An 11,518-nucleotide genomic window follows, 5' to 3' on the forward strand; every position below is an offset into this window, starting at 1 on the left:
CAAAAGTCAAAAAGTTTTTAGAATAATATAAGATATATAATATCATACGGCTTTCTAATCAAATTTTTGACCAGAATCTCACAATAATCTTTATTTTCGACAATAACGAGTTTTCAACCAAAATCTACATTTTTTTTTCAAAATACTTGTATCTCAAAAACGGTGAGGTTAGGTAAAAAATGTCAGGAATAGTTTTTTTTACATGTTAAAGAATGTGGTATCCGGAAGTAGGGTACTTTAGTCCTACTTTATCGGCGTAGAAAGTGTAGAAGTTCGCATGAATATGATTTTGTTGTGTACACTCAGACAAACATTTTCTGGGCGTAGTTTTTTCCCTGGTTAAATGCTTCATTTCCTACAGAATAAGCCAAGTAAATCTCAATCAATTGACAAAAATTATTAGGCATAAAGTATACAAGTAATAATTTGTTTAATTCATGATATATTAAATTTTTATGATCAATTTTGAAAAAAATCAAAAAAAGTTTAAATAAAAAAGAGTTTATTTGAAAATTCATAATTTACAATTATTATAGTTCAGGTCATACATCTGTCTACATCAGAAAATTTTTTTTATAAAGGTACTGAAAATTATGTGAAATAAATTATTTAAAATTCTACATTCCAATCAACTTCTGGCGCTTCATTTTCATAAATATCAACAATATCCATATATTGTACATCCTGATTATTTTTAGTAACGTTTATTAGTGGGGCTGGAAGTGTACCTTCTTTTAATGCAGCCCAATCAAACCCATCAAACCACCTGAAACATATGCTTTTCTTACATTTTCCTGCCATAAATAGCTAATTCCCTTTTGCATGGAAAATTATGCAAAAGAAGAGTTTCTGTTCGTAATAAAACTTTATATATTAGCAAGTTGTGTGGGCCTAGGATTAACACCAACTTTGTTGGTTAAAGCGTAACCAATTTCACATAAACAGTGTTGACTTAAACAGTGTTGAAGAAAATTGCAAGTCAACTGCCCGGATAACATATCGAAAATTCCCACTTTCGATGCCCTTAATTTTATTTGGCATTTAGAGAATATTTTAGTGAGCTTCACAGTATCCTCTTTCAGAATATTTTCGATTGATAAAACACTTCTAAATGCTTCAAAAAACGTAGAATATATCTTGCTTCCTCAGAAAATCATACACTTTGATTTGCCGCTTTCTAACTGTGTAACATGAGAGTACACGAACATAGCGGCTTATCGTACTTACCCTGAATGGGTATAGAAAATTTAGTCCTAGAAGTTGTAGTATTGCAAATCATCTCGACTAGAAATTACTTGGGAATCACCCAGGGTATCACCTGGACCTCATTGGATAATGAGGCATGCCTACTAAGGAAATCATTATAAGGGTCCAATCAGAACCCAACCAGAAAATTCAAAGCAATTATAAAATAATTTATAGTCAGTTTTTCCAAATGGGTTTTGTGTGAGTCCTAAATTTGAATTCCCAATGCAATTATTGTAATTTTTTCAAATAAATTTTGTGTTGGTCTTAAATAGAAAATCCCAACGTTTAAATAAGGAATTATATTCAGTTTTTCCCATTTGAGTTTTGTGTGGGACCTAATTGGGAAATCCCAACATGCAAATAAGAAATTATTGTTATTTTTTCCCATTTGGGTTTTGCTTGCGATCTGAATGGAAAAATCTAATAATAAAATGAGAAATTTTTGTTATTTTGTTCCAATTGGGTTTTGTGTGGGTCCTAGATAGCAAAACTCAACGTGAAAATAAGTTATTATAGTCAGTTTTTTCCCATTTGGAGTTTGTGTGAGATTTTAATAAGAAATCCCAACATGAAAATGAGAAAATTATTGTCATTTTTTTCCCAATTGGGTTTTGTGTGGGATTTAAATAGGAAAACTCAATTTGGAAATAAGTAATTTTAGTCAGTTTTTCTCATTTGGGTTTTGTGTGGGACCCATATAGGAAGTTCCAACGCGAAGTTAAGAAACAAAGAGTTTTCCCGATTTGGGCGTGACTTAAATAGGAAATCACAACTTGGAAATAAGCAATTATAGTCAGAGAAGTAATTGAAGTAGATGGATGTGAATGCAAATAATTTCTTTCTTTTAGCTTGTCAGCTCCTGATTGGGATTGTTCGATTGTTACCCAAGTACGTATCTTACATTACCATTTGGAATCCCAATTGGGCAACTCAGCTGAATCCTAATTGGGATTTTCTCATCAAGGCACAAGTGGGATTTCTAATAAGAGCCGGACAATGCTTTGCATCACAATCCCTTGGAGCTGTTCCTAAAGGGTAACCGAATGAGTCCCCAATAGTGCTTACTTTAAAATTTCTAGACGGGATGGAAGATGTTTGACAAATTCGTAGATCATTAAGATAAACTTTCATACATTGCTCACACATACCTATGATATTTTATATCTTCAATACCATTGCTCGAACATCCAAGACGTTCAGTGGACACAGGATGACATAATTTTGTAATTAAGTCCTGTGCAGTATTTGATATTTGAACTGAGAATATTACGGATTTAATTCCTTTTAAAATTTTATTGTATGTTGACATTGAATCTTTTCCACGAAACGGTGTATATCCAACCAATAATTCATGAATAAATATACCTAATGCCCAAATATCCACCGCATTATTATGCCCTCTATTTAATAATACTTCTGGTGTCAAATATTCTGGTGTTCCAACAAATGACCATGTTTTTGAGTTGTCTGGTATACATTTAACAAAGGTAAAATCAACCTAAAATTGTCATCAATTTTTGCATTTATAACACTTCGATAAAAGTCTATAAAAAATCAACCGAAAAATATCAAGTCATTAATTGGCCAAAAATTTTAGTATATTATTCCAATAGTCAAACCTGTCAAAGTGTCAAATATTCGTAATGAGATGGTTTTTTTTTCATTAATAAGAGATCATTTCTTTAATAGGAAATCAATCAATTTAGATAGATTTTTGCATTTGGGCAATAAAAAAGAATGTCAGCCACGCCAAGTATTTTAAACATGCGATATTTGAAGATTGGTTCGAAACATTAAGAGTATGGCAGCAAACTGTTTCAATCTGTCGAATTGCAAATGTATAAATATTAAGTATTTTATTAAATGCCTATTAATTGTTTTATTTGACATTCAATTTGCGAAATATAGCGAAATACTGCTTTTCTTAAAACAAAACTTGAATTTTCCATATAACTTCTTAAACAGAATTATATACATAAACGAAATTACAGATCGCAAAGGGTGGTTTTGCTTGCATCTTTTCGTTTGAAAAAATGAAGTAAGATGAAATTGTTCCAAGACTTCCATCTATAAAAGACCATTCATACCTCATTTTAAATACCGTTAATCTGAATAGATACCTGTATTCGGAAAATTATTCTTTCTATTTCATAATTTTTCACTACAGTTTCGCAGTTTGTATAATTTAATAAAGTAAGTTTTGGTCAGTTTAATATTGTGGGTGTAAAATCAAATTGTCTATTATTATGCGATGACCACTTTCTCCCATTAATTAATAGCAAATATTTAATAAATTTAATTTATAGGTGAAAGTGGTCCTCACATAGTTCATAATAATCGATATAATATTCATGGTCTTAGACTCGGCATGAGAAAAATATAGGATGTTTTTAAGTTAATTCATATACTTGAAAATCCAAAAATAAGTTTTATAGATTGAAATGAATCAAGCAAAAAATGTTGAGTGTATAGCAGTGCTCAATAAAAAGCACAGTCTACTCCATGACTGGTAATAGATACCTATAATGAATACTTTCTAATAGAGAGATGTTATTGTTAGTCCGCAAAAATGAACCGAAAAGTTTATCTAAAATTGTAATTCCGAATTAAAATTGTCATTTTGTGTAATTGTTTCCGCGGAATCTAAGCAGTTGTCGGAAAAAAAATTTCCAAAAAAGTGGTTTGTTATTCTAAATTGACACTTTTTGTTGAAATTGGATGGAGAAACGCGAAAAAAGAACGCGGAGAAAAGCTAAGAATTTTCTATAAATTACTGTCTAAACTATTTGGTTTAAAAAAAATATTTCGAACTTAAAATGTTTGCGTTTTTATAAAGAACAACTTTCAACCCGATTTTGCTAAAATCGGATGAAAAAACGTGAAAAGTTAAGATTTTTCTATCAATTACTGTCTAAACTATTCGGTTTACAAAAAAATATTTCAATGAAAAAATATTTGCATTTTTCTAAAGAACAACTATCTAATTTAAAGTGAAATTTGATCATGAATCAAATTGAGTTTTTAATTGAACCTGAAAACTTAGTTCGAATTCAATACTTGTATAAGATGTGTGCCTAAAATTTTTCGTTTGAAGCATTTTTCTCGATAAAACTTATTTTTCGAGATTCACGTATATGCCAAGTTAAAAAAAAAACGACCTATATACCCTAATCTAGGGTGATTCTAATAATATGCACAATATCAAATTTTTAAAATAATTGATTATTAATAAATAAATAAATTTTTTAATATTAATAGCAGTAGGATTATCCTGGCAGGGATTACATTCCTAAATTGTTTATATTGTAATAAACTAGCTGAGAACATTTTCAATATTTTGACACTCGCAGATATGTAAAACAAGCTGCCTAAGCAAAATAATGTTTATTGCAATAATGAAAATTTAATCATAGGCGAAATACATCTTACCAATTTAATATATCCTTTTGAATCGATCATTAAATTTTCCGGTTTTAAATCACGATAGACATAATACTTATCATGCAAATATTCAAATGCCAGAATTACAGACGCGGCCATAAATTTTGTTACATCTTCATTGAATTGTCCTTTCCGTTGTAAAGTTAACCATAAATTACCACCTAAGCATGGCTCTAACAACATATATAAATATCTTTTATCCTGGAAAGTTCGATATAATCTAAAAAAAATAAAGATTACGTTAGATTTGGTACATATATTTGTTTTGGTATGTATTACTTTCGCAGAAAAATACTTTCAGAGTTCATTAAAAGATCTCGTTCAGTAAGCAAACTATGATAATTTGTTTGATTATTTTTTAGAATTTTCTTCGGTATTTTCTTTAAGGCAAATGTTAATTTTATATTACTTTTAAATTGAACTAGATCGGTTCGGAACGCTGGAGTATTTTGTAATTTATGTTGTACTAATACTAAGTCTTCTAATTTCATGTACGCGTACTCTAAAACAAGATTACACAAAAAAAATTGTTAATAATTTTTCATTTTTCTTTTCAATTTTAAAATTATACCTGCATTGTCTATAATGTGTGTTGAATTTTTGGTATATTTTTCACCTTTAAATCCGTCTAAATTTCCCAAATAGTTCAGAAATGATCTAGAATAAATTTTAAGAATAGTTTAGAATTTAAAAAATAAAGAATATATATATATATTATAATAACATCCCCACTTGCACCCCTCCCTCCACATTTCCTTGCGTGGGATAACAGTTTTGTAATGTACACGTCATGCTCTTTTATTTGATACTCCACTTAGGTATATTTGTAAATATTCGATAATTCCTTCCCACTTTCTCGCTACACCTTTCTACCCTCCGAAGGTTAAAAGTAGATAAAAACAATATATCTTTGAAGCTGGTTGTATATCGTGTCAATATTTGAGCTTAATCGATGCACAACTTTTTTAGTTTTTGAAGCATATCCCTTTCAACCCCTATTTCAACCCCTTACTGTACTATAATATGGATGTATTATACATAAAAACCTTTCTCTTGAATCACTCTATCTAATAAAAGAAACCGCATCAAAATCCGTTGCATAGTTTCAAAGATTTAAGCGTACAAAGGGACATAGGGACATAGGGACAGAAAAAGCGACTTTGTTTTATAATATGTAGTGATTAAGAAATTTGTGGGGAGTAATTAATTAAAGCAAAAAGAGAATTGCTGTGTAATATAGTGTTATTGCGAATGAGATGAAAAACTTTTTTCCAAATATATATAAGATTGCAATAATCTTTCGATATAGACCATACCAGTGTCAAAACTATGGACCTTCATCCAAAAATAATTTTGTATTAAGCTCTCTCGTTCCTTTGAATAATAAATTAATACACAAAAAAAACTAGATGATCTTAGTAGCTCGGTAAAATCGACTTGTTTAAAATCATCTTTGTTCATAATTTAGTAATATAGTCAAAATTTCGCTTGTTTTTCGGCGAATTAATTAAAACTTCCACCTTATTTTTATTGTAATCAAAGTTCGATATTTGGACTCTACCAAAGTAAAACCTCTAGTAACATAAAGCTCATTTGAAGCAATTATAAATTAAGGTATTTGATTGCTTACAAGATAGGAGATTTAGTCATCAATGTATGTGGGTAAAAAGTCTCTAAATTGTTTTTCTTATGATAATGTTTTAATGATCGCTCATATTGACTTTAGTGTTAGCAGAGAGGATAAAAATTAATTTAATTAATAGTTGTAATGTGTTGGGAAAGTGCATGGTATATACGTATGGAGGAGGTGTACTCAGCCTCTCAAAATAATTGAGGAGGTGATGAATGAAATTCTCAACGGAAAACATGGTAAAACACATATATGGTATCACAATGGACTCTATAGTCTAAGTGTGCCCTTCGTGGACAGCCAATATAACTAACCTAGCAGAAAGGATATGCTCTAAATGTTATCTAGTGTAATATAAACTAAACGATTGGATAATAAAATATTTACTTTCCATCCAGAGTTAAACATTCTACGCCAGAATCTAAAGCTTGTATTGTAGCTTTTCGAACTGCATTTTCTTTTTGCAATGCAATTTCACCAAAATATTCACCAGTACTTAAAGTCCCCATAGCTACTTCCTCACCATTCTCCTTGACCATGGTAACTGATGCAGTTCCTGCTTTTATTATATAAAATTTATCTGCTATATCACCTTGTCGAATAATTGTTGAACCAGATTTAAAAAACTCCTGAAATTATTTATTATAATTATAGTATAAGAACATCCACAAAAAGCATCTTCTTGTTTGGGGTATATCACTATAATATATTACCAGTTTCTTTTAAATATTTTTTATGGGGGCATGTTAAATTTTCAGCTCTTTTGAGATTGATGATTGGTTGCCCTACTGATATTGGACATTACTTGAAAAAACATGAAAGTCATCTTAGAAACTATACATGTTCAGTCGTCAAATGGACAATAATTTCTAAAACAAATTGCAGCAGGTCAGAAAATTTTCCTACCATTTTCAATTTTCGTAAGGGATACTCATTTGGGAAAATTTTGTTGAGATTTTTGTTTTAGCTTTGAACTATATCCAATTGTTTTATATAGTTAGTATGCACAGATGCTTCAAGTTATTTGCTAATTGCTTAAAATAGTTGTTTTTCTTACTTTTGGGAGGGGATAATTGCTTAGATAGCTCCTTTTTAGATCCGCGCTTGTCTGTACTGTACATACTCAAAATTATATTTTGTCAGTACGTAAAATTCATCATTTACCTACCGTTATTATTATATCCGTTATTTTGGAAAGTATTGGCATCGGAACATGTTGGAATACAAGACATGCTTGTAGGAATTTCATATTTTCTTCATGCTTTTTGATATCAATCTGTTTAATTATGTCATGAAAAGCTGTACGGTCTAATACCCATACAACGGATGGAGTTATTACTGTAAAAAATATATATAGGAATATATGCAGTCCTTATACAAAGTGGTGCATAAGTGGATATACGGTTAAAAATAGTACTATTTTCTGTTTTTTTAGTCGTTGATTTGAAATGTATTTTGGTTTCATGGATTTATAAATTATCTGTATATGACATTTTAAGTTTTCATGATGATCAAACTTTTAAATCAATAATTATAAGCAATACTCTTATGGGGAATTGTAAAAATAATTGTGTATTTGGGTTTTTAGCCGTGCAGGCTAGACCGTTTATTTCTACTAACTTCACGATAGACCCCAAAATAAATACAGGAATTAATACGTTAATGTTTATCCACTTTCATCCCACTCTATAAAGCGTAAAAATCAAAACACATTTAGCTTTATTGGAGGAAGCCAGTCGATATTGGAAGACATTTACTTAACTTGAACAAAGAAGTACGCGAAATGTTGTTTATAATAAAAGAAGAGTAAGTACATTTTCAGAAAGGAGAGTACAGGGAAATATGTTACCAGGCAATAAAGTAGCTTTTTTCTTGGTTCTTTTCCTACAGTTTTTGTCTTAGCCTGAGAAAAAATCCATTCTGAGTCAAAGATAGGCAGTTGTTTCTAGTTTATCTTAATATCAGTCGGGATACAGACCATACCCGGCTAATTTCATTTTGGAACTTCTGTATTTAATTGCAATCTTTAACTTGATGGAGAAAATTTCTCAAAAACAGTCTTCACCGGGAAAATTAGTAATGTTTTGTTGAGTTTTATCAATGAACAGGGTAACATTTTATTTGGTTACTAAGAACACAAGAGGCTTCAGTATTTTGTGGTGATATATAGGTATACTCAGTGTCACAAAAAATGCATCAGATTAATACTATATGTAAACCGTGCATTTTTTGTGACACCGAGATACTTTGTGACCAAATATGTAGTATGGAGTGTTTAAAATAGGCCAGTGTAAGTGCCCATAATTATTTTATTATCATCATTATTTTCGTGTTCTAAACAAACCTTTCACAGATGCTTGACGAGGTTCCTCATACAATATCGCTAATTCACCAAATGCTTCACCAACATTAATTTTCTTAATGCTTGTGTTATTTTTATCAAATACTTCAAGTAAACCATACGCACAAACATACAAATGAGAACCTAAAAATTTATTTATGAAGTAAAATATTCCCGTTTCAATGTAGCTCTTGCTATTTACATGTTAAAATGCAAATAATGTATCAAATACTTTTAGCGTAAATAATGCTATTCTCGGTGTTAAGTCTGTGTTCATTTCGAATAGTCATGGATATGTTAGAAATGTAATACTTAACACGAAGTCAAGGCAATTTCTTCCTCCAAAATTTATGAAAACTTTTTTTACTAGATAGTAAATAATTAAGAATTAAGAGCTCAGAGGCCCAAGCCATACAGAGAAGTCAGATAGTTGGCCACAGGAATGGAATAAATGACTGATAAAAAACTTCATAAAAAGTTCATATTACCCTTACAAAAAGTTTTCTGGATCCGCGATTGAATATGGTCACGTAAAATTATAAATTTAGGCCCTTAAGCCATCATATACAGTGTTTCACATTTAAGTAGAAGATACCCAAGTATTTTCATAATTTATAGAAATATGGATTTGAATACTTGCAGAGTTATATAGGACCGAGGGTCACGTTGTTTAAGATACTCAACCGAAATCGGAATTTTAAACTCAATGTACTACCAAAATAATGAATAAATTAAAAATGCGAATTTTGTCATCAAAGTCGGTTTATTTGTATAAAATCAAATTCTTAGCAACTCTTTTAAATAATTTGTTTCGATATTTCTAACGCTTAGTGAAATATTAAAAATTGGCCCTATTTGTCAATTTTCCTAAGTTTAAAGTTCAGATTTTGATTAAGTATCATAAAAAATGTGACACATCACCCTGCGTGCCTATGTAAATATTCAAATCAATATTTCTATTAATAACAAAATGTGACACACTGTATAATTTTAGGAATTTACATTCTCATAAATAAGTTGGAATAAATAAGGTAAGATTAGCAAATTGAATTGTTTTTGTGCATCATCTCTTGTGGAAATTTAGATACACCATCTAAAAATAAAAATGCAGGATCCGATTTAGAGCATTATGGAGTAAAACTGTAAATTGCTACATATTCGCTTTCATTCAATTATTAAATTGCCCAACCCCTGCAGTATAAACTAAAATTATTAATTTAGCCTAAACATTTTAATCACATTACCGTGTGTATTTTACAAGAAGCATCATTTGCAAGCTAACGTATCAGTTAGACATCTTTTAATAATATTTACCAATATCGCCTTCTTTAATAATAAAAGTATTTGTTTCGAGTTCCTTTGAATACATTACGTCTATTATTAGCTCCATTCTTTCATCATTTACTAAATAATTAAGAAATTCATTGTTTAAAAATGCATTTCGTATGAGTTCTCGGGTTCTGTAAAGAAGACAATTTGATGTTTTAAAAGCTGTTTTCAAAATGTGTTTTAAATTTTTCTTAGGAAATAAAGCTTAAAGTTTGATTTTTTCCATCCCATTAAGTACTATTTTGTAATCAGCTCTTATTTATCTCATTATCAAGTTAAATTAAATATACCAAGAAGACTAAATAAGTTTTTTGTTAAGATAACGAACAATTTTTGGGACAGTTAAAATAGATAATTAATAAATATTTTTATATACTTAGGATCTTTCTTAATTTTAACCAATTTTGGTTCGTTTTTCTTGGCTTCGTCAATAAATGAAACTGTTTTTCTTAATAATCTCGCATCACTAACTCCCATTTGTTTATTATTTGATTGTACACCATTATTTTTCTCAAAATGATTTTCATTTTGTGCTTCGTTTTCCGAAATTTCCTAAATTTTAATTAATAAAAATTTATTATTTGATATAAAATCAATTTTAATTGAATGAAGTAGAAGAACATACATTGTTTGACTTTGATGATTCATTTTGTAAATTACTTATTTCACTTAACTGACGTGAATTTTTGCACCCCATTATTTAAAAGTATAACTAATTTATATTTTTTAAGACATTATTAATAAGTATATACTAATATCAATATCTAATCAATAAAATTGATATAATTTATCTTTTTACTAAAGTCTCATTTACATTAAAATAATGTCTCGGTAATTATCAGTATAGAGTAATCAATAGTTTCTTGTTTTGATAAATATTTTGTTGTTAATTCAAAATTTAAATTAAGTTAATAGTATGAAGCACGAGTAAAATACCGCTAAGCAGATGCGAAGTAAAAAATTTTCTATCAACATGCCGCTTAAGATTGTAGCTTTGAAAATCTGGTAAAGGCCATAATTCGGAACAGTCATTAGTCGGTAGCATCACTTATACCAAATTAGTCTTTAATGACTACAACTACTGCCATATACTTTTTTCCCAAGTCTAACGGTAAAGTGTAACTCGTCGTCGCTCTATTGACTCTGATAAAAAAGTCGGATTCATGAATCGAAAATTTCGAATTCAAAATAAATAAACTTATTCTTCCTTAAAATAATTCAGGAGTTCATAACTCAAATGCTTTCTTCAAATGAAAAGAGACTATTTTGCTAACTTTTTATAGAAATTGTAAAATTTAGCAAACAAAAGCACTTGAAATAGCATGTCGAGTCTGAAATTTGTGATTCATGAACCCGATTTCTTTCAGGCTAATAAAACATTACAAAACCGATTACACCGCCTGTAACCCATTACGAATTTCGATTCTCGATATAACAGCTTCACACGGCTCAAATTTAAAATCGAATGATCTAACCACGTTATATCTTCAAATAGATCCGAAAAATGTTTTCATTCTTATTTAAATTTG

At 29.6% G+C, this 11,518-nt stretch overlaps 1 protein-coding gene across 1 annotated transcript; it reads right to left on the reverse strand.

Moving 5' to 3' along the window:
• Positions 1 to 485: 485 nt before the first annotated feature.
• On the reverse strand, positions 486 to 10,696 carry LOC123305060 (cGMP-dependent protein kinase, isozyme 1-like). Its single transcript, XM_044886664.1, has 11 exons — positions 10,615 to 10,696; positions 10,366 to 10,541; positions 9,975 to 10,120; positions 8,664 to 8,804; positions 7,488 to 7,657; positions 6,707 to 6,948; positions 5,261 to 5,346; positions 4,969 to 5,191; positions 4,678 to 4,909; positions 2,397 to 2,746; positions 486 to 766 (listed from the first exon to the last, which is right to left on the reverse strand). Exons 1-11 carry the CDS (start codon positions 10,684 to 10,686, stop codon positions 610 to 612), a joined length of 1,995 nt encoding a protein of 664 aa, XP_044742599.1. The 5' UTR covers positions 10,687 to 10,696; the 3' UTR covers positions 486 to 609.
• Positions 10,697 to 11,518: the final 822 nt, after the last annotated feature.

This window comes from Chrysoperla carnea, chromosome 1 (assembly GCF_905475395.1).
Source record: "Chrysoperla carnea chromosome 1, inChrCarn1.1, whole genome shotgun sequence".
NCBI lineage: Eukaryota > Metazoa > Arthropoda > Insecta > Neuroptera > Chrysopidae > Chrysoperla > Chrysoperla carnea.